The sequence below is a fragment of the Pungitius pungitius genome, chromosome 2 (genome assembly GCF_949316345.1).
Source record: "Pungitius pungitius chromosome 2, fPunPun2.1, whole genome shotgun sequence".
NCBI classification, from domain to species: Eukaryota; Metazoa; Chordata; class Actinopteri; order Perciformes; family Gasterosteidae; genus Pungitius; species Pungitius pungitius.
The window spans coordinates 1,030,071-1,053,971 of record NC_084901.1 but is presented as its reverse complement, the minus strand read 5'-3'; the positions used below and the strand labels follow the sequence as shown (position 1 = coordinate 1,053,971).

The 23,901-nt window shown below is 45.5% G+C and overlaps 1 protein-coding gene across 3 annotated transcripts in view; it reads left to right on the top strand.

Annotated features, from left to right (window-relative positions):
• The first annotated feature begins 473 nt into the window (after positions 1-473).
• The window catches only part of grip1 (glutamate receptor interacting protein 1), a 33,958-nt gene continuing 10,530 nt past the window's right edge, over positions 474-23,901 (top strand). Inside the window, exons 1-13 of one of the 3 annotated variants that reach the window (XM_037460851.2) lie at positions 474-678; positions 16,932-17,012; positions 18,003-18,138; positions 18,373-18,518; positions 20,126-20,209; positions 20,296-20,371; positions 20,474-20,619; positions 20,749-20,896; positions 21,294-21,463; positions 21,964-22,101; positions 22,199-22,348; positions 22,464-22,650; positions 22,739-22,884. In XM_037460851.2, coding sequence (XP_037316748.1) covers positions 624-678; positions 16,932-17,012; positions 18,003-18,138; positions 18,373-18,518; positions 20,126-20,209; positions 20,296-20,371; positions 20,474-20,619; positions 20,749-20,896; positions 21,294-21,463; positions 21,964-22,101; positions 22,199-22,348; positions 22,464-22,650; positions 22,739-22,884 — 1,663 coding nt within the window. In that variant the 5' untranslated portion in view covers positions 474-623. Of the gene's footprint in view, positions 679-8,992; positions 9,384-13,408; positions 13,643-16,931; positions 17,013-18,002; positions 18,139-18,372; positions 18,519-20,125; positions 20,210-20,295; positions 20,372-20,473; positions 20,620-20,748; positions 20,897-21,293; positions 21,464-21,963; positions 22,102-22,198; positions 22,349-22,463; positions 22,651-22,738; positions 22,885-23,901 lie in introns of those variants that run through there. The other 2 variants (XM_037460849.2, XM_037460850.2) reach the window with 2 other exon arrangements.

The window sequence follows — 23,901 nt, the reverse complement described above, 5'->3', positions numbered from 1 at the left end:
ACACAGTTGATTTGTAGGTAAATATTTCAAATCACCATCGATACCTACAGACCTGAAAAAAATCACTTGAGCGGGACGTTTTCGGTTCAGACCACAATCTCTGCTTTAAACAGATATAATATTTGACATTATAATATTTATATCCACCCAGACAGTTTGAGCATGTTTGAGGATTCTGTAAATAGAGTTGTGGCATAAACACTTTGAAAGGGTCGAATATGCCATTTTTTCATTGAGAAATCCAAGTAATTAGCATGTAATTTACCCGCCAAAACTGCTGGAAACAGCAGCCCGCGGGGTTCTGGTTCTAAAGGCTGGACCGGTACCTGCACGGTGCTCTCTCTCTGCCACAGACCACGACGAGGCTCCAGGGGTAGAGATACAGAGGGGGAGGGGTAGAGAGCCATAGACAAAGAGAGGGAGAGAGAGAGAGGGAGAGAGGGGGGGGAGAGGGGGCTTGCGTGCCCGTGAGAGTGGCTCAGTGCGGGGGGAGCTGGATCCCTGTGTGGTGCAGCAGCGGAAGCTAAAGCTAACTAGCCATGTTGCCGTCTCGGCTGCTCCCGCTGCTGGTGCGCGTCTGCTAGCGGGCCGCCCTGGACTCCCTATCCACCCTGAGGTGCATCATGCCCGGCTGGAAGAAAAACATCCCGGCCTGTCTCCAACCGGACCAGGAGGGGGGTAAGACTCGACCGAACCTCACACAGACCGGCGAGTGTGTATTTCAGTACACACCTGTCCATGTGCGCGCGCGTGTGCGCGCGCGTGTGTGTGTGAGCGCGTGTACTAAGTTAATTATTGCCGGTGTGCAGAGTGTCGCGCGCACACCGTGGACTGCCTTGAAATCAGTGAAAGTTGGTAACTGATACCGTGCGAATGCGTGTGCGTGCGTGCGTGCGTTGTCTCGTGTTAATCTGACGCAACGGGTGAGGTTACTGTGACGTTACGGTGGTTTCACGCTACCGGCTCCTAACGTGCTCCTCGTCAGGCGCACGGTCCCCGGTTACCGGGAACCAAGTTAGCAAGCGGGCTGCTAACGAGGCTAACCGACGGTCAAACCGGTCAACGGTCGGTGTTGGTCAACCGTGTCCGTGTGTGTGTGTATGTGTATGTGTGTGTGTGTGTGCGCGTGTGTGTGTGTGTTTTAACGACGACCGTCACCGGGCTGCGGTGTCTACCGGTGTTACGGTGAAATGCGTGACCCTCCGGTGTGTGTGACGCTGCAGGGTCAGGTGTGGTGAAATGTTTGGTCATGGTGTGATGAAGTGTTTGGTCATGGTGTGATGAAGAGCTTCCCGTGAGGCGTTCTCTCTAATCGTTAACATGAGATAACGCGGTGTGTGATTAAATATCTATGGAGGGATATGAGGACATTTAATAAATACAAATATTCGTTAAGTACTTTATTAGATTGATTTTTAATTGTTTTATTGTAGTGCACTACATTTTAACCGTTGTCCTGTGCTACAACTCATTCTTTTTACTATTGAAATAAAATAATTAAAGACGCAATATAATCAACTCATCTAATTTATGTTTTTTTTATTGAACAATCCATGTCATTAATAAAAAATTAGCTCTATCTTTACCAGCTGCAACATCTAAGTTCTCTTACTGCTTTTATTTCAGTAATTTCAAATAAAAATATTTGAGTTCTTCCACCACGTCTTCTGCTTCGATGATTAAATTCCATTAAGATGTTTTATCATAAATAAATTAACTTTCTGATTTAGGATTGTATTATTGTACGCTCTATATATTAACCAAATAAATGTCAGGTTTATAGATTAAAAAAAAGCCACAGACGAGTCACCGCTCACTTAAACTACACCTGCTGGGGTTTTATCCTCCTCCCACACCAGGTGTCGGATTCACAAAACCCATTTTTAGCTCTTGTTTAAACGGCTTGAAGCCAACCCCCCCCCCCCCCCACCCTGATATTATGTACAAAACACAAAAAAACATCTCGCCCTCTTAAAACCTGCAAACAAACATCTTTCTTTGGTTGATTAAAGAGCATAAATAATCCTAAATGTTGACAGCACTTGGTGCTTATTGAGGGACCTGCTGCGCCTCAGGGTCCACTTCCTGTTCTCCTTATAAGTGGGAGGATGTTGAACGTAGTGATGAAAACCCTCCGAGCTGTAAACCCGTCTGTAGAGCTCCCACAGAGACGATGATGTAATCCTTCCAGATCCACGTTTCTCACTGACAAAAAATGAGTAAATAGAACAATGTGTTAGAGCGTTAGATGTTCGAGGAGGTGGAAACCAGACGAACAGATGTTCAAGGAGACGATCCAGAAGGAGAGGAGGAAAAAATAGATGTGAGGTAAATAATAGATGTACACGAGAGACGCGTACTATTACTAACAGTATTTCTGTGGGTTCTCCTACAGGTACTCCCCAAGTACCTTTACTCAAGAGGGTTAAGTCTGCGGCTGTATTCTTCTACAAGATTTAAAAGACACTCTTTTAATGATTTAACATCTTAAGCTACTTTGCTGGTTATTAACACAAAATACAACTGATTTACTTACATCTTAAATTATATATTTTCTTCAGTCGTTTTCTTTCAATTGTTTTTATTACATTTGTAGCATTTCATCGCTTCTTCTTCAAATGAGTTTTTCAGCACTTAACATAGTTTGATTGATACATTTATAGAAACTAATAACTGCTCCTGGGAGAGGAAGATTTTTTCTCTGTAGATGTAAAAGCATTATTTCATTATTCATCCAAGTTGTATTTCATAATACATGTTAATAAATAAGATGTCTCATCTCGTGAGCAATAAACTGAGAACCTCAAACAGATTTCACAGGTTCGTGACCCGGATTCGTCACCTAGCGGGTCCAGAAGGGACCAGCACCTGTGTGGCTCCAGGCTCTGGAGACCCGGGGTCCAGTGGTCCTCAGTGTCCTTCAAGATGTCAGATGCCTCTGCTGAGAAAAGCAGCCTGAAGGCTTCCTTTAGCAGCTCCTCCAGCAGTAAACGTTCCTTCACCAAAGAAAAGAAGGTCATTCTGCCCCACAATGCCTTGCGGCGGCATCATTTGGCGTGACGCAGTAGAACCAACTGAGGCGATGACAGTATCCGTTGTCATCACTTGCAGATGCTCAGGTGTTTAGTAGCTTTGTTCTCTATGAGACAATCCTTTGGTTTCTCTTTGATAATACGTCATTCCAGCCTCGTTAATACAGTCATAGCTTTACTTTTCTTTTACTTTCTTCTTCTTGTGAACAAGACGACGTTTACAGCCTCAATAACAGAGAGGAACACGATCAGCTGCTGCTTTCAGGTACTCAGGTAGAAACAGTTCATTAGAGGTTCAAAGTGCCAGGCGCTTTAGGTTGTGCAGCTGCACCCAATAAAGTGCCCCCTGCCTGCAGAGTCCTATTTAATATAAGAAATCATCGAATACAACCCAATTCAGTCTTAAACGGTGACGCACATGAGCAAGCTGGAGTGTGTGTGTGTGTGTGTCTGTTAGTGGGTGTCACAGGATGACATCATCGCACCGTTTTAAGCTTTTTGACTTGGAAGCAGAGAAAATGGCTTAAAGACACACTTACACACACACACGCTGACAAGCTGAGACACACAGTCACACACACACACACACACACACACACACACACACACACACTGTGAAATACACGTTCACAAGCTGAGGCACACACACACACACACACACACACACACACTGTGAAATACACGTTCACAAGCTGAGGCACACACACACACACACACACACACACACTCAGTCACACACACACACACACACACACTTACATACTGAGACACCGCTGAGACTCGCACACACAAACTCCCTTAAGACACAGAGTAACACACAGCGTCACGAACACACACCCTGAAAGCCTCTCTCACACACACACACACACACACACACACCCCCCCACACACACACTGTCCTTTAAGAGGTGCTGATGTCAGAACTCAGCTCATCTTTGTCCTCAGGATTACTGGAGCAAACCTGTGTGTGTGTGTGGCTTTCAGGGTGTGTGTTCGTGATGCTGTGTGTTACTGTGTCTTAAGGGAGTGTGTGTGTATTGCCTCACATCGTCCCTCTCTCGCTCAAACAAACTGCTGACCGTGTGTGTGTTTCCACACATACATTTTCCCACTGTTTCTCCTGCCATTATACTACCCCCCCCCCCCTAGTACCTTACCCCGGTCCTTAAAGTACCTTTACCCTTAAAGTACATTTACCCTTAAAGTATATTTACCTTATCCTAAACTTCTTTTTTCTGATCCTCAATCTGTCGGTTTAATCTCGATCCTTCAAACACGTAACCCTAAAAAGACAGGAGCCAGATTATTAAAAAAGAAACCAAATTTACCTCCAATCTCTCAGCAGGAAATAGACTCCTGATTACTGTCCGACATCCACACACACACACTTACACACACATTTACATACCAACACACACAAAGCCTTGGGTGGCGTCCAGGTGGACCGCCAAGCTGTTGGCATCACACACTTACACTCATTTTCTACTTGGATAAGCCCGGCATGGTCACACTACCAGGAAACAGTTACACACACAATGACACACACACACACACACACAGTGTCTCTGTCAGCAGTTGGTTTGATACTAAAACCTGTGGAGAGAAAAAAATACTTCCAAGTTTCTGTGATACTGTCCTTCAAAAGCTCACACACGTTGGTCCCCTTAAGGCCGAAGGGCCTAAATGATCATATTATTTTTATATTTAAAAGCAGCCGAGCTGAACACGTGCCTCCCAGCCGCTGCATTTGTTTATCGATGTTGCACGAGGCCTTAAAGGAAGCTCACGCATCCTCAAGTGGTGTCACTGGAGTCGATATCTGTGGAAGACAAACATAACGCTTCCCTAAATCTCTCATTAGTAACGAATGCAAGCAGTGAGAACAAGTCCGGCAACGCTGGTGTGACGAGCTTTTATTGTGCTAGTTGGGCCAGGACATCTTATTGTGAAGGCCAGAATTGAATAATCTCTGCAAACAATGACGATGGTCGTCTGTGACGGTAATCCCAGCCCACGACTAACTCATCGCTCTGGTTAAGATCTTCTATTGAACATCACACTAACCTCACCTGAACCTCACCTGAGAACATCGTCTTTAGCCGCTAACCAGCACAGAGCACAGAACCTCCAGGTCCACCCAGCGGGGCTTTTTTTATTGAGCAGAATAAATTAATTGCAGAATAATCCGGCGTTAAGCAATGTTTAAATGTTTAAATGTTTGAGCTGCCGGTGGACGAAGAGCAGCTGATTATTTAATCCATGTGAGCGAGGCTTTGGGATTAGAACCCAGTTCCTTCCTCCATGTTCTCAGGGTTCACACTGACTCACTGCAGCACTTCTCTCTACTTTTTACTCTCAAGGTTTTTCTGCAGCGCGTAGAGATGTTCTTGAGAATTTTAGTTAAATGTTTGATCACAAATTGCTTTTCTAAGAAAAAAATAGATATAACTTTGATTAAAGACATTTTTGTTTAATTCTCGGTTAATTGATTCATCAGTTGTTCATTTTTAACGCTTTATGCTTCAACGAAATCATCTTTTACCTTGTTGTTGCTTAAATAAGATATGAATATCTTTGAAGAATGATTATTATTATTAGAAATTATTGTGATCATTTTACCCTACATTAAAATGATCACTAAAAATGTCTGTACGTTTTCTGAAGTGAGTTCTGTATTATTGATCAGTGTTTCTGAGTGTTTGTATTGTGTTGAATTGTGTGTTGTGTTGGACTCCTGCAGGCGTTGTGTCTTTAATCCAGATTCTTGTCCCGTCTCTCCGGGGCTCGTCTTCGTGTGTGTGTGTGTGTGTGTGTGTGTGTGTGTGTGTGTGTGTGTGTGTGTGTGTGTGTGTGTGTGTGTGTGTGTGTGTGTGTGTGTGTGTGTGTGTGTGTGTGTGTGTGTGTGTGTGTGTGTGTGTGTGTGTGTGTGTGTGTGTGTGTGTGTGTCCATTAGGAATCAAGGTCAGCCACTCAGCACTCCATTAGGACCATACGTTCACTTCTCTCTCTCTCTTTTGTTCAGTTTGTTTCTAGGTCTCTTTGTGTGTCTCACTGTCCCTCAGGATTCATCAATCACAGTCTGTCCCTCTGTCTGTCCGCCTGCCCCAATGAATCATGGGTAGTCAGCAGCATCACTTGCACCTCTAAAGCGTCTAAAATGTGTGTTTTTTCCCTTCTGAGTGCTGATGTCTTTGAAGGCTGCAGTTCTGTTGAGCAACAAGCAGGGGGAGTGAGAGGATAGTGTGTGTGTGTGTGTGTGTGTGTGTGTGTGTGTGTGTGTGTATAATCTGATTCTCCACGCTCCACGCGTACATACCAACTAGGCGTCCAATCGAAGTGCAGAGCCTCCGAGCCATATGCAAATCAGCTTACGGTTGTCATTTTTAGCAGCAAACACACACACACACACACACACTCTGCCCGACCGTCAGTGTGAAGCTTCGTGGGTCTTTGAAGCCCTCGAGGACGTCTCACAGGTAAAGGGGGGCGGAGCCATGACTAAATGTCTGATGATGTATCTGCATCTTCTGAGGAGTCTTCACACGTCCTGAATGCTCTGTGAGTGTGTTTTATTTCAGGAACAAACTAAAAATACTCCCCGAGAGAGACATGAGGCGTCTTCATTATTTTGTCCACCAGCCTTTTCACCAAATCGAAGTCCTCTGATCCTCTGAGGCTGATTCTCTAAAACATCCAATCGAGACATTGAATCTGACACAATACGGTGATCTAGTTGTGATGTTATCGTTACCGTGGTTACCGTGGTTACCGCGCTCTACAGCGCCCTGGCGGGTTCCCTAAAGTTGAAGCTCCGCTGAGCTGTCGTTGATCAGCGCTGACAGTGATTGGCTCAGACGTGTCAGAGCCGTGGGAGCTGTGACCTGATTGGCTGAGAGAGTATTTGATGAGCAGCTGCTATTGTGTTGGTCACACACACACACACACACACACATGCCCATGAACAGACAGGAAACACACAAACACCCTGTGACCTCTGACCTCAGAAGCTGACACGCTGAGTGACAGTTGGTCTGCCGGGTGTACAGTGACTGTCATGTTTGATGTATGTGGATTGAACTTTGACCCTTTCTCGTATCCCATGATGCCTTGCTGTCTCAGAAATGCTGACGGAAAAATGCCAACACACACACACAGTAAATAAGCTGTCAATAGAACATATAATAGTAGAATACTTTAACGACCTTACACTGATAATGGTGACATTCATCAGTCTCTTTGTGGGACTTTAACCACATGAACTCACTGATGAGGGACTCTGTGATGGTTCCTGTGTTGATCTTCTCTTGCACTGTTCGTGGTGCCGAGGTGCAGATCAAGTGTTGTGAATGTTCAGAAATAGAAGGTGAGATCTCACCGTCACACACTTTACAAACGTCACAGAGTAGAATAAAAGTCTTTCTGATTATTGTTGCTTAGATATTTGTTTAAGGAAAAAAATAAGTCTTTTGGATTCTTCAGATTGTAGTTAAAGTAGTTATTCTTCTATTTTATCATCTTTGCTTAACTAATTGAAAGGTAAATATGTAAATATTTGTGTACACGGAAGGCTCTGGATGGAGAGGAGAGACCCCTCAGAGGCTTAAATGTGAGGTCGGTGCAGCTCGGCTGTTTAATCTGCATCAAACAGGGTGAAAACACTTCTCCTGGCTGATCCAAGCTTGGCAGCCGATTCTGTTGGAGTCTTTGATTCCATTTGGGTCTAAACGTCGGGGTGAGCCGCCTCTTGGCCCCCTGTGGTTCTCCTTCTCGTGTTCACATCACAGTCGGTTCTTATCTCCTCGGCCAACGGGCCCCGCGTGGAGCCTCTGTGAGCGGCCTGCACGGATTAGAGAGGCTGGAGGAGGATGATGATGATGATGATGATGATCTCATTCAGACCAACCAACCAGGTCCCCTGTAGATAGACTACAGAGTACACGTTAGACTGTGAAGGACCTCCACCACGGTCACATGACTACATGGCTGTATCTCTCTCGTTAGAACAACAGTGACTTTGAGACAAGGGAACAGGAAGTGGAATAAAACCTCTAGCTCTCTGTAAATAATAGATTTATTCTTGTGTAAATATTAAAGGCTTAAGCCCAACAGTCCTTTCACATCTGTGATTAAATGTTCTCCTTCCCTCCATCAGTTCACGTCCGTCATGGAGTGTGTTCATCTAGAGACTCTTAATGAAGAGGAACAACCACCTTTTGTTCCGTTTGTCTACTCTGAACTTTATTCTGGATTTCTGCTGTCTGGGTCTCAAAGATGATTCCATTTGCTCTTGACCCTGAATACCTGGTGATACCTGTCATTAATAATAGTTCAGCTTTCACTGATGGAAATGATTATCTGTCCAATTAAAGTAAATTAAAACACATTTCTTTGGTAGCAAAAACATAAATTCAATGACTATTTTCATAGCCTCCTAGTACTTATTCATCTGTCCTTGTCTCCTTCCCACTTTCATCCTCCTGTCTTTGTCTTCTTCTTCATCCCTCACCTAGTCTGGCTTCCTCTCCCTCAGTGTCGATAGAGACCGCTCTCTGGAATTTACACACACACACACACACACACACACACACACACACACACACACACACACACACACACACACACACGCACACACGCGCCTGAAGAGCTCTCCCCTCCCCCTCACTGAAATGAAGTGTGTGTGTGAGCAAAGAGGAAGATAGGAAAGGAAACACACATTAAAAAGGGATAGAGGGAGGAAGGAATGAAGGAAGCATTTTGACAAAGGAAGGAAGGGTGCAACAAAGGAAGCAAGGAGTCAATGAAGGCAGGAAGCTCGCCCCGTCTCCCTGCTGACTCAAGTGCACGTTAACAGTGTGCGCACACACACCCATGGAGTGCTGAGGTGAAGGAGTGGCGTGTGTGTGTGTGTGAAAGCTGCGAGCTCTGTGATTGGACGAGCCCGAATAGATGCACCAACAGCCCAAAGAAGCAGGGAGCAGAGGAGGAGAGCTGCAGATAGAGCAGAGAATACAAAGAGCATGTGAGTGTGTGACGTGTGTGTGTGTGTGTGTGTGTGAGACACACAGAGGTGTGTTTGTGTAGAGCAGCGAGGAGGAAACCTGATCCCTCCGTGTGGAATAACGCTTTCCGTTAGCTCGCCGGCTGGTTTTTGCCGCGAGCTCTTAGCCTAGCCTGGCCCGGGTCGGCCCACCTAAGACCCGGTACTGGTGGGGGTGATGGAGCGGTTCCTGGCCCTGTTGCGCCTGCTGAGCAGGAGGAGGCGAGGGAGGAGGTACCGGGCGGATGACGACTACCAGGAAGGCTACGAAGACGTTTACTACTACAGCAGCAAGTACAACACCCACCTACTGAGTGAGTGCCACGGACAGGCAGGGGGGGCTTTGTCTCACGCTGCTGGGGGAGACCTCATCAGTGTGTGTGTGTGTGTGTGTGTGTGTGTGTTAAGGATGAGGGTCAGCTGCTCCGTTACACGCACACACACACTCTGGTATCCAGGTGACGGCCAGGTGGTTTGTGGGTAATAACAAGGTAGGAAGTGTTGCCTCTGGAGAGGAATGTGCGCCATGCGGGGACACACACACACCTACACACACACACACACACACACAGAGCAGCTGTGTGCCGAGCTCGTTGTGGTCCAGGTGCGTCGGTCCCGGTTCTCTTCTGGTGTGAGCGGCGGGCAGGAGACGCACAAAGTTTCCAACCTGAAGGTTTTCAGGCATTTTCAAAATAAAACGGCCAACTGTTAAATACAGAAGGTCTGAATGGAGGTGAAAGGACCAGGAGCAACACAACTTGATGGTTTCACATCGATAACTTTGTATTTCATAAAATAGCAACTGTACAAACAACACGTTTGTTTGTTTGTTTACTTTCCACTAAATGTAATCATCTGACCCTTTGTTTCAAACCCGCCTCCACCAACGTGGAGACAACCAAGTCATACTTCGACTTCTAGAGGAAGGCTTTTACATCCCGGACATCAGATACTACATTACCCATGAGCCTCGTTGGCCACCGCTGTGGATGACAGTTTGTCTCACTGATCAGGTGACCCCAAATCTGAAATGATTACATCATATATCATTATATCCTTTTTCATACATATATATTTGTGTGTGTGTGTTAATAACTGAGATTATCACACTATTCCTCTGTTTGTGTGTAGCAGAGCCGCCTAGAGACATTTTCTGAAGCTGTGTGTGTGTCTGTGTGTGTGTGTGTGTGCGTGTGTGTGTGTGAGAGATTGTTCACCACAGCGTGTGATTCTGTATGAAGGCATTTTAAGGTTGGTTGGGTGGTTAACACGGAGAGACACACACACACACACACACACACACACACACACACACACACACACACACACACACACACACACAGGCTTTGTTTAACCTGCTTTTGCTTTTACACATTAAGGAAAACAAATAAACGGCGGCACATAAATTCTCTTTTTTCCCACAATGCAAGTGAACCCTGAGTTGAGTTGTGTCACAACATGAGTGTTATTGTTTTTATGCTCTCAGTAATATTTCTATAAAACACATCGTAAAAAGAAGTAAAGCCTAAAAGAAAAGTCCTTTTTGGTAACAAGTTGTTTGTCTGTCGGACTTCACTGGTATACAAACAACAACGACATCAAACCGACAACCGGCGTCGCTACGGCTACCGACAGGCTGTGGTCATGTGACCCTGCTGCTGTACGCCCCCCCCCCCCCCAGACAAAAGTTAGCAGCTGTGTGCTACGCTACAAACGAAGTTTGATGCTGAACAATCAATGCGAGTTCCTACAAACCCCCCAAATGTTCCTGTGATGGAGGCCTGCCCCCCCCCCCCCCCCCCTCAGCTTCTCCTTCGCCCCCCCCGGCTCATTACTGGATGCAGCATCATGGAGTTCAGTATTCATGTGTCGACATGCTGCTAATTAATGCTTTAAATAAGGGCTTCATTTGCAAATCTGCTCGTGTTCAACATGATGGAGATTAAAGAAGGGGGGGGGGCGGGGGAGGGGGGCAGGGGGGGGATAAATCTCCTCCTCATGCTGGTAACAATAAGTAAGACAGAAAACGTTTTTCAACCATATTTAAATTTCTTTTGTTTGGCCCATAATGAGAGAACGACCTATTTAGGATTAGTCAACATGTTTGAGGGATGTTCAACTAAAGAACCCCCCCCCCCCCCCATGATTAATGACTTGGAACAAACGCTTCTCTTCTTCTCTGAACTTCCCAAACCAACGAAACAGGAGCATGAGCTCCTGGTGTTGGTGGTCTCTGGTGCTGGTTTAGTATCGACGCTGTTGTGTTCAGTGTGTTCACGGAGCTTGTTGACGAGGAGGAGAATACACAACCACAGTAAAAGAATGTGTACTTGTACACAGAGTACACAAAGGCCTCCTGGTTGATTACAGAGCCGTCTGCTCATCTCACACCAGCCCTGACAACCTCCAATTAAAGGTGCAACAGTGTGATTATCGCCATCACACAGTGTGTGTGTGTGCGTGTGTGTGTGTGTGTGTGTGTGCGTGCGCTTATGTAAGGAGATGTCACAGCAACTCAAAGCCATGTGTGTAAGTCACACACAGACACACATGGTTTGTGCTCTGCAAACATACGAATCAACAACAACAATAATAAACAACACAAAGAAGTAGAACGGATAGAAGTAAAGGTCCTTGATGACACAAAGTCATTGAACAGGAATGTACTTGTCTGACTGGTTAACTGCTGGTTCTGCTGGTCCTGCTGGTACCGAGGGCGCCATCTTGCTTCCTCATCCAGTGTTTGACGGGTTTGATCATTTTCAAACGCTGGAATCTATGATGGTGATGCGTGTGTGTGTGCGTGTGTGTGTGTGTGTGTGTGTGTGTGCGTGTGTGTGTGTGTGTGTGTGCGTGTGTGTGTGAACACCCCCTTTCATTTCTCCAAATCCCTCTTTGTACGGTGCGGGGTCGCTCTCTTCCCCTCAATTATTCATCATCCCGTTGCCACGGTAACAGCAGCATCCGCTGTGTGTGTGTGTGTGTGTGTGTGTGTGTGTGTGTTATTGTAGCTAATGTACACACCGGATGACTTTAACTATAAACAGGAAGTACTAGTTGTCATAGAAGTAGGTGAACAGTAACAGTAGTACATGTTTTATTAACTATTGATTAATCTCCTGTTAACACCTCTAAATGGGGTTTATCTGGTTCTGGTTCCTCTGGGTCCACGTGGGGTTTGTCTGGTTCTGGTTGCAGTGGTTCTTGTAGAAGCGATTGTTGTGTAGACAACGTATAGAAGTTGTATTGCTCGGTGTAGTAGTAGTAGTAGTAGTATTCACAGTAGTATGTGGAGTACTGTCTGCGGTGCTACATGTGGTCTCCAGGGGGGGGCGACAGAGACTCAGAGCAGCTGATACGTGAGAGACCAGCAGGGGGCAGCACAGAGGTCACCTCAGAACTGAACCTGCTTTACAGTGAGGGGGGGGGATAATCAGTGTGCCCCTCCCCCATAGAGACAGATGTGTTTAACTCGCAGCATGTTGACCTGTATTTTCATGCAGTTATAGTATGTCTGTTAATACCTTTAGCACACACACACACACACACACACACACACACACACACACATACATTAATCCAGTGAGTAATCTCCTGCTGGGACACTGACCCACATTTCAAACCACTTCACTACCTGCTGAATTAGGACACGCCCCCCTTCTACTAGTACTGTATGGATTCTTGATATAATCTCTTGAACTTGTTAATACATCAAAGTACTTTTTACTATTTGATATTACATCCTAGAAGTCACTTGTGTACTGTCTCTGCAACTATGGCGCCACAATGACGTCATCAGGTTTACCTTCTGACAGGGAGATGAAATGTTTTGCATTGCATTATGGGTAATGTTGTAGTTTCCAGACAAACAGATTATGGAATGCTGGTTCCTCCTTTCCTACCTTCACATCCTCACCTCCCTTCCTTTCTCTTTTCCTTCCTTCCTTTCTCTTTCTGTAGTTCCTTTTTGTCTCACTAGACCTCCATCTTTATTTTGTCCCCTATCATTTATCTATATATTTTTATTTTATTTTACCTCTTTCCACTTTTTACAATTCCTTTCCCTTCTCCTTCTTCTTCTCTCCTTTGTATCTAATCCCCCCCCTCCAATTTATTCCTAACACTCCCCCCTTTCTTCCCATTCATTGCACTGTCCTTCATTCCTTTCCTTCATCCAGCTGCACAGAAACCCTCCTCCCTCCTCCTCCTCCTCCTCCCTCCTCTTCATCCTACCATCTGCGCATACTCTGCCCCCCTCCTCCTCTGCTGCCTCATTTTGTGGAGGAGCTTCACATCTGCAGCGCTCTCTCTCTCTCTCTCTCTCTCTCTCTCTCTCTCTCTCTCTCTCTCTCTCTCTCTCTCTCTCTCTCTCTCTCTCTCTCGTCTGCCGAGCCTCAGGAAGCGTCTCTGTGATGGCTTCGGTTTGAGGAGGTCGTCCATCACTCTCCGCTCACAGAGGAGGAGGTGGAGGAGGTGTAGCTGCATGGCGGTGGGGGGGAGGCGAGGCGACGCTTCACCATGATCGCTGTGTCGTTTAAATGTCGCTGCCAAATCCTGCGCAGGGTGAACAAAGGTAGAGAGACATGGGGATGGAGAGAGAGAGCTGAGCATGTTTGCATGGGTTACACTGTGTGTGTGTGTGTGTGTCTGTGTGTCTGTGTGTGTGTGTGTGTGTGTGTGTGTGTGTGTGTGTGTGTGTGTGTGTGTGTGTGTGTGAGAGAGAGAGAGAGACTGTCGAGTGACATTTGGTGTAAACTACTGACATTGAACAGAGAGGGAGCTGGTTGTTTATGACTAAAGCAGCTGTGTGTGTGTGTGTGTGTGTGTGTGTGTGTGTGTCTGTGTGTGTGTGTTCCTGATGGATTTTGGAGAGAGAGCCGTTGCATCTTATTTTGGTGAATGGACTTTTCCTGCAGTGTGTTAATAGGGTCTGAAGCTTCAGGTGTTTATGATGTAGAAGATGTACATATGAGATGTAGTACAGTAATAAGTATGATATGCACCTCTGAGAAGTAGTACAGTAATAAGTATGAGAAGTAGTACAGTAATAAGTATGAGATGTACCTATGAGAAGTAGTACAGTAATAAGTATGAGAAGTAGTACAGTAATAAGTATGAGATGTACCTATGAGAAGTAGTACAGTAATAAGTATGATATGCACCTCTGAGAAGTAGTACAGTAATAAGTATGAGAAGTAGTACAGTAATAAGTATGAGATGTACCTATGAGAAGTAGTACAGTAATAAGTATGAGAAGTAGTACAGTAATAAGTATGAGATGTACCTATGAGAAGTAGTACAGTAATAAGTATGATATGCACCTCTGAGATGTAGTACAGTAATACGTATGAGATGTACCTCTGAGAAGTAGTACAGTAATAAGTATGATATGCACCTCTGAGAAGTAGTACAGTAATAAGTATGAGAAGTAGTACAGTAATAAGTATGAGATGTAGTACAGTAATACGTATGAGATGTACCTCTGAGAAGTAGTACAGTAATAAGTATGAGATGTAGTACAGTAATACGTATGAGATGTACCTCTGAGAAGTAGTACAGTAATAAGTATGAGATGTACCTATGAGAAGTAGTACAGTAATAAGTATGAGATGTACCTCTGAGAAGTAGTACAGTAATAAGTATGAGATGTAGTACAGTAATAAGTATGATATGCACCTCTGAGAAGTAGTACAGTAATAAGTATGAGAAGTAGTACAGTAATAAGTATGAGATGTACCTATGAGAAGTAGTACAGTAATAAGTATGAGAAGTAGTACAGTAATAAGTATGAGATGTACCTATGAGAAGTAGTACAGTAATAAGTATGATATGCACATCTGAGATGTAGTACAGTAATACGTATGAGATGTACCTCTGAGAAGTAGTACAGTAATAAGTATGATATGCACCTCTGAGAAGTAGTACAGTAATAAGTATGAGAAGTAGTACAGTAATAAGTATGAGATGTACCTCTGAGAAGTAGTACAGTAATAAGTATGAGATGTAGTACAGTAATACGTATGAGATGTACCTCTGAGAAGTAGTACAGTAATAAGTATGAGATGTACCTATGAGAAGTAGTACAGTAATAAGTATGAGATGTACCTATGAGAAGTAGTACAGTAATACGTATGAGATGTACCTATGAGAATTAGTACAGTAATAAGTATGAGAAGTAGTACAGTAATAAGTATGAGAAGTAGTACAGTAATATATATGAGATGTACCTCTGAGAAGTAGTACAGTAATAAGTATGAGAAGTAGTACAGTAATAAGTATGAGATGTAGTACAGTAATACGTATGAGATGTACCTCTGAGAAGTAGTACAGTAATAAGTATGAGATGTAGTACAGTAATACGTATGAGATGTACCTCTGAGAAGTAGTACAGTAATAAGTATGAGATGTACCTATGAGAAGTAGTACAGTAATAAGTATGAGATGTACCTCTGAGAAGTAGTACAGTAATAAGTATGAGATGTAGTACAGTAATAAGTATGATATGCACCTCTGAGAAGTAGTACAGTAATAAGTATGAGAAGTAGTACAGTAATAAGTATGAGATGTACCTATGAGAAGTAGTACAGTAATAAGTATGAGATGTAGTACAGTAATACGTATGAGATAGAAGTTCAAAGCAGCAGGAAATGGGTGTACAGAAGTACAGAAAAGTACCTCACGTTTGTACTGTAGAGTACTTTGTTTAGTGTATTTCTTTGTGCTTCCTGTTTGTTTGGAATTTGTCAAAATTGATAAATCGTTTAGATTTAGTTGTTTCATTTGTATGTACTTTGACAGTTTGTACACAAATACTTCATTGTCATTTTAATTTTAATTAAAGTAGGTAAATATAAATGTTAACAGTCCGTAGTTATTACTCCATGATACTAATCTTGATAAAGGCTTTAATCTTTTGGTTTGGTCCATTAAAGCATTATTTAAACCGTCATCTTTATATCCTGTGATGTTGTCTGCTAAAAGATGTTTAGTGTACATAACACACCACATACTGGTAGAACATATAATAGTACAACATGCACAGTCGGAATACTCTGTGTACACTAACTAACCAAAAGGTTCTCTAACATTACCACTTCACTTCTCTAATACTTTTATAAGCACTAAATATGTTTTACTTTCTGGTATTACTAACTTGTAAAAGTGTGTTTTGCAGTACTTTTACAGTCACATAATATTTCTTACTGTGTGGTATTAATACTTCTACATTGTTGCTCATCAACACGGTTCAGATTGTTATTATATAACCCAGCACATTGTGTAGTATGTAGCAGTACTTTGTGTGTACAGTGTGTACTGGAGACACCGAGATGCTGCTGTCCTACATGTGGAGGAGGCTCAGCGTTTATCTCCAGTTAGCTATGGTGTGTGTGTGTGTGTGTGTGTGTGTGTGTGTGTGTGCAGATTAGAACAAAGCACGACGACATGAAAGGACTCCATCGGTTCCGCTGCAGTCCGCTGGCCTCCACAGGAACAGAACCTCCTCTGGACCAGTACGCTGCCAGGAAACCGTTCTTCTGTATTTTGTGCTGTTTTTAATATCCTTAATCTACTGTGGAAGAGATCAAAGGGTCAAGAGGTCAGGAGAAAAGCTATTGATCGCTTGAGCAAAGGTCAACATTGTACTAGAGGTGTTTTGAAAAGAATCGGCAGCTTCGAAACCGAGAATGTTTCAGGCTTTAGAGGACTGGTCTGCAGCCATCAGAACCAGTGATACAGATGACCAGAACCTCACAACCAGAGAGGGGAACTGGGAGAACTTCCCACCAGTCAAATTTTTGAGATTCAGAAGAACTTTGAGGACGAGGGAATTCAGAATCATGTGTATCTTATTTGTCTTCCAGATGAAGGGCCGTACACCAAACACTCCGCCGGGTCGAGACCCCCAGATGGAGCGCTGGCCATCAGGAGGCAGAGCATCCCAGGTATCTCCTTCAAGATCCACCTTCATCAGTTATTGGAGCCTCACAGAAGGTTCAGAGCCACTTCAACTGGTGGAGCTTAGGAACCAGTCTTAGGTGTTGTAGACCTCCTCCTGGCCCTCGTAGCAGAACCATATCCTGTCATGTGAGGAGAGCAGAAGGTCTTTCTCTTTTCTCAGAGTCAGATGTGATGTTTTAGAAAAGAGGATCTTTGAATGAACGAAGCTCGATTAATATTAAATACGACATTTCAAAGGATCCACCATGTGTTTCATCAGTTGAATTCCAGGTCGGCTCTGGAATCCTCTCCTCCCTCCTCCCCCTCTCCTCTCCCCCCTTCTCCTCTCCTCCCCTTCTCCTCTCCCCCCTCTCCTCTCCTCCCTCCTCCCTCCTCCCTCTCCCCCTTCTCCTCCCCTCCCTCTCCTCTCCCCCTTCTCCTCTCCCCCCTCTCCTCTCCCCCCTCTCCTCCCTCCCCTCCCTCTCCTCTCCCCCTTCTCCTCTCCCCCTTCTCCTCTTCCTCCTCTCCTCTCCTCCCTCCTCCCTCCTCCCTCTCCCCCTTCTCCTCTCCCCCCTCTCCTCTCCCCCTTCTCCTCTCCCTCCTCCCCTCTCCTCTCTCCCCCCTCTCCTTCGTCTCCTCCTCCGTCTCATGCTCTTCAATATTTCAGCTGTCTGATGAAATATTGATGGACAGAACAGAGGACGACTTCACTTCCGCCTCCCTTAAGATTTCTTATTTTGTTTTCTGTCGGGACAAAACCAGGAAGTCAGAGTGCGGAGAGGTGGAGTAGATGTGGAGGCAAGGTGGAGTAGAGATGGAGGAGAGGTGGAGTAGATGTGGTGTAGAGATGGAGGTGAGATGGAGTAGACATGGAGATGGGGTGTGGAGGTAGAGTGCAGATGGACTAGAAAGGCAATAAAGGTGTAGAAGAGATGGAGTAGATGTGGTGTTGAGGTGGAGCTGAAGTGTGTCTCAGACTTGTGTGTGTGACGTAGATGAGTTTCGGGGGTGCTCGGTGGTGGAGCTGATGAAGAAGGAGGGGACGACGCTCGGCCTGACGGTGTCGGGCGGCATCGACAAAGACGGGAAGCCTCGGGTTTCCAACCTACGTCAGGGAGGCATCGCCGCCAGGTGAGCACCATCCTCGATGCATCGTCAAAGGAGGACCTCCACCTCCACTGTGTGGATACGCACATATTGATTGATGGATGACATTGACGTTTGTACGTGTGTGTGTGCGTGCGTGCGTGTGTGTGTGTGTGTGTGTGTGTGCGTGTGTGTGTGTGTGCGTGTGTGTGTGTGTGTGTGTGTGTGTGTGTGTGTGTGTGTGTGTGTGTGTGTGTGTGTGTGTGTGTCTTCCTGTAGGAGCGACCAGCTGAACGTGGGCGACTACATCCGAGCTGTTAACGGCATCAATTTGTCAAAGTTCAGACACGACGAGATCATCAGTCTGCTGAAGAACGTGGGGGAGCGAGTCGTCCTGGAGGTCGAGTTCGAGCTGCCGCCGCTCTGTAAGTACTACTAGTGCAGGGAGTAGTACTAGTGCAGGTAGTAGAAGTAGTGCAGGTAGTAGTACTAGTGCAGGGAGTAGAAGTAGTGTAGGTAGTGGTACTAGTGCAGGGTAGTACTAGAGCAGGTAGTGGTACTAGTGCAGGTAGTAGAAGTAGAGCAGGTAGTAGAAGTAGTGCAGGTAGTAGTACTAGTGCAGGTAGTAGAAGTAGTGTAGGTAGTGGTACTAGTGCAGGGTAGTACTAGAGCAGGTAGTGGTACTAGTGCAGGTAGTGTTACTAGTGCAGGCAGTAGAAGTAGTGCAGGTAGTAGAAGTAGTGCAGGTAGTAGAAGTAGTGCAGGTAGTAGTACTAGTGCAGGGAGTAGAAGTAGTGCAGGTAGTGGTACTAGTGCAGGGTAGTACTAGAGCAGGTAGTGGTACTAGTGCAGGTAGTGTTACTAGTGCAGGTAGTAGAAGTAGTGCAGGTAGTAGAAGTAGTGCAGGTAGTAGAAGTAGTGCAGGGAGTAGAAGTAGTGCAGGTAGTGGTACTAGTGCAGGGTAGTACTAGAGCAGGTAGTGGTACTAGTGCAGGTAGTGTTACTAGTGCAGGTAGTAGAAGTAGTGCAGGTAGTAGAAGTAGTGCAGGTAGTGGTACTAGTGCAGGGTAGTACTAGAGCAGGTAGTGGTACTAGTGCAGGTAGTGTTACTAGTGCAGGTAGTAGAAGTAGTGCAGGTAGTAGAAGTAGTGCAGGTAGTGGTACTAGTGCAGGGTAGTACTAGAGCAGGTAGTGGTACTAGTGCAGGGTAGTACTAGAGCAGGTAGTGGTACTAGTGCAGGTAGTAGTACTAGTGCAGGTAGTAAGGTAGTAGAAGTAGTGTAGGTAGTAGAAGTAGTGCAGGTAGTAGTAGTACTAGTGCAGGTAGTAGAAGTAGTGCAGGTAGTAGAAGTAGTGCAGGTAGTGGTACTAGTGCAGGTAGTAAGGTAGTAGAAGTAGTGCAGGTAGTAGAAGTAGTGCAGGTAGTGGTACTAGTGCAGGTAGTAAGGTAGTAGAAGTAGTGCAGGTAGTAGAAGTAGTGCAGGTAGTAGTACTAGTGCAGGTAGTAGAAGTAGTGCAGGTAGTAGTACTAGTGCAGGTAGTAGAAGTAGTGCAGGTAGTAGTACTAGTGCAGGTAGTAGTACTCGTGCAGGTAGTAAGGTAGTAGAAGTAGTGCAGGTAGTAGAAGTAGTGCAGGTAGTAGTACTAGTGCAGGTAGTAGAAGTAGTGCAGGTAGTAGAAGTAGTGCAGGTAGTAGTACTAGTGCAGGTAGTAGTACTAGTGCAGGTAGTAGTACTAGTGCAGGTAGTAGAAGTAGTGCAGGTAGTAGAAGTAGTGCAGGTAGTAGAAGTAGTGCAGGTAGTAGTACTAGTGCAGGTAGTAGAAGTAGTGCAGGTAGTGGTACACTCAGGTGCAGATTTGAGGCATTTCTATGTTCTGCTACCTTCTTCTTCTTGTCTAGTTTTTACTGTATTACATCTCAGAGGTCCATCCATTCTTCACTACTGAGACTTTGTTCTGTAAGAAGGACAGCGGTGGGTTAGGAGCGTTATCCGGAGGTCAGAGGTCATGCTGATGTGTTGCTGTGTTGCAGCGGTCCAGGGGTCAGGGGTTATGTTCAAGAACGTAGAAGTCACGCTTCACAAAGATGGAAACAGCTTCGGCTTCGTCATCAGAGGTGGGTGGAGCTTAGTGTGTGTGTGTGTGTGTGTGTGAGAGATGATAAACACATGGCTGTGTGTGTGTGTGTGTGTGTCTGTGCAGGTGGAGCCCGTGAAGACAGGAACAAGTCACGCCCGATCGTCATAACAACCATCAGGCCCGGCGGCCCGGCTGACAGGTGCGTGACCTCTGCCCTCTCCGTCTCACCTGGAGGGGCTTTGTGTCCCTCGGGAGCTTCTGTAGCACCTGAAACGCGTCCTCTCTCCCTCTGCATCTCCAGGGAAGGAACCGTGAAGCCCGGCGACCGGTTGCTAAGCATCGACGGGATCCGTCTCCACGGCAGCACGCTGTCGGAGGCCATGAGCATCCTGAAGCAGTGCGGGCAGGAAGCCACGCTGCTCCTGGAGTACGACGTCTCAGTGATGGGTCAGTTTACTCCCTCTGCTGCATCTCGGGCCCTGGGGGGAGGGGGGGGGGCACTCCAGTCACCTGACTGACTGAACCTTTAATTAAAAAGCCTCTGAACTTGTTTATCTTTGTTGTTCCTCTCGTCAGATTCCGTTGCCACGGCGTCAGGGCCGCTGCTGGTGGAGGTCGCCAAGGCAACGGGCTCCAGTCTGGGCGTGGCCCTGTCCACCTCCATGTTCTGCAGCAAGCAGGTCATCGTCATCGACAAGGTCAAACCGGCCAGCATAGCGGACAGGTAGCCTGACCTCTGACCCCTGACCAATGACCACCGACACCTCTCAGGATATAGAAGCCCATGAAGGACTTTATGTAAACTTCCATATTAGTACATTAGTTTTTCACATATTTTGATGTATTTCATTACATTACTTAAATATAATTGGAAAAAGTAGTTTTGACGTTTTATTTTTTAAAGTTGCTACCTGCATTAACATTATTGAAGTCAATTCAAAATACATTTGAACATTTCAAGACTTAAACATCTGTTCAATGAATAATGTCCAAGTTTATCTAATCCATTTGACAGTCAAGTCATCTCTTTGCTTCCGTACCTGACGGCAGGAACTCTCTTCTTCTTCTTCTTCTTCTTCTTCTTCTTCTTCTTCTTCTTCTTCCTCTTCTTCTCTGTGTAGATGTGGAGCTCTTCATGCAGGAGATCACATCCTGTCTGTGGACGGCAAGTCGATGGAGTTTTGTTCTCTGGCCGAAGCCACTCAGCTGCTTTCTGCCTCCTGTCAGACCGTCCGCATGGAGATCCTTCCTCAACACCAGGCCCGACCGGCCCTGAACGCACCACAGCACGGTATAAACACTAAAGAACAGCCCCGACTGGCCCTGAACGCACCACAGCATGTATATATAAGCTCTCACATTAAATTAATTCTCCAGATAATGTTGCAAACCAGCCCTGAAAGCATCAGGACACTGATAAATGATAAAAGACATAACTAAGATGTCATTACATGACATCACACGCTTATCCAAAGCGACGTACAATAAGTGCATTTCCACACAGATACAAACTCAGAAGAACAAGAAACAAGAAAGTACAATTTTCATCAAATAAGCAGTTTCAAAACATGTTATAGAAAAGTGCCATTATAAGTCCAGTTTAAGTGCTACCATTTGTTAGCTACGGTTTGCTAGTGTTTTAGTCGAGGTAGAGTCTAAAGAGGTGTGTCTTGAGATTTCGACGAGTTTTCATCTTTTACAAAGCAGCCACCTGACCTCTGACCTTTCCTCCTGTCTTAACCCCATCCCCCTCCTCTGTATGTGTGTGTGTGTGTGTGTGCGTGTGCGCAGTCAAGGTGCAGCGTAGTCCCCGCACCCTTCCCTGGGAGACCGGAGGCTCCGCCCCCATCCTCCCCCCCTACCACTACAACACGTATCACCCCGACCAATCAGCTGCCAGATCGCACAACCGCCATACAAACAACCCTCGTACGTTGTGGCCCCCTCTTTTTGTCTCTCCTCCCCTGGGCTGTGATATTTTATACCTCATGATCCTCATCCTCATGGTCTCTCTCTCTCTCTGCAGCTCTGAGCCACTCGTTCTCTCCTGGCTCCATGTCGGCCTACAGCCTCTCGTCCCTCAACATGAGCACGCTGCCCCGGAACATGTATCCCACAAGCCCAAGGGGCACGCTGATGAGGAGGAAAGGCAAGAAGAAGGACTTCAAGAGCTCCTGTGAGTCTGACCTCTGACCTCTGACTGCAGCTCTCTGGTTCTCTGACGTCTCTCACGTCACAGAGGTGTAACGCATCATAAGACTCAACTCCCTTAAATCCCTGTCTCCCCTCAGTGTCTCTGGCCTCCAGCACCGTCGGCCTCGCCGGTCAGGTCGTACACACGGAAACCACGGAGGTCACGTTGCTAGGCGACGGCGTCATGGGGTTCGGCCTGCAGCTGCAGGGCGGCGTGTTCGCCACGGAAACGCTCTCCTCGCCGCCGCTCATCGCCTACATCGACCCCGACAGCCCGGCGGAGAGGTGACGGCTAACGATACGGTCTGGAGGACCCGGGCTGACTATTATACTCATACACAGTGTGTGTCTGTGTGTGTGTGTGTGTGTGTAGGTGTGGCATCCTGCAGATTGGTGACAGGATTTTGTCCATAAATGGAGTTCCCACTGAAGACTCGACTCTAGAAGAAACCAATCAGCTGCTCAGAGACTCGTCCATCACGGCTCAGCTCACGCTGGAGATCGAGTTTGACGTAGCCGGTAACTTCAAACGCACACACATACGCACATACACACATACACATACGCACATACACACATACACATACACACATACACACATACACACATACACACATACACACATACACACATACACATACGCACATACACACATACACATACACACATACACACATACACACATACACACATACACACATACACACATACACATACGCACATACACACATACACACATACACACATACACACATACACACATACACACATACACACATACACACATACGCACATACACACATACACACATACACACATACACACATACACACATACACACATACACACATACACATACACACATACACACATACACACATACGCACATACACACATACACACATACACACATACACACATACGCACATACACACATACACACATACACACATACACACATACACACATACACACATACACACATACACATACACACATACACACATACACACATACACACATACGCACATACACACATACACATACACACATACACACATACACATACACACATACACATACACACATACGCACATACACACATACACATACACACATACACACATACACACATACACACATACACACATACACACATACACACATACGCACATACACACATACACACATACACACATACACACATACACACATACACACATACACACATACACATACACACATACACACATACACACATACACACATACACACATACACACATACGCACATACACACATACACACATACACACATACACACATACACATACACACATACACACATACACATACACACATACACACATACACACATACGCACATACACACATACACATACACACATACACACATACACATACACACATACACATACACACATACGCACATACACACATACACATACACACATACACACATACACACATACACACATACACACATACACACATACACACATACGCACATACACATA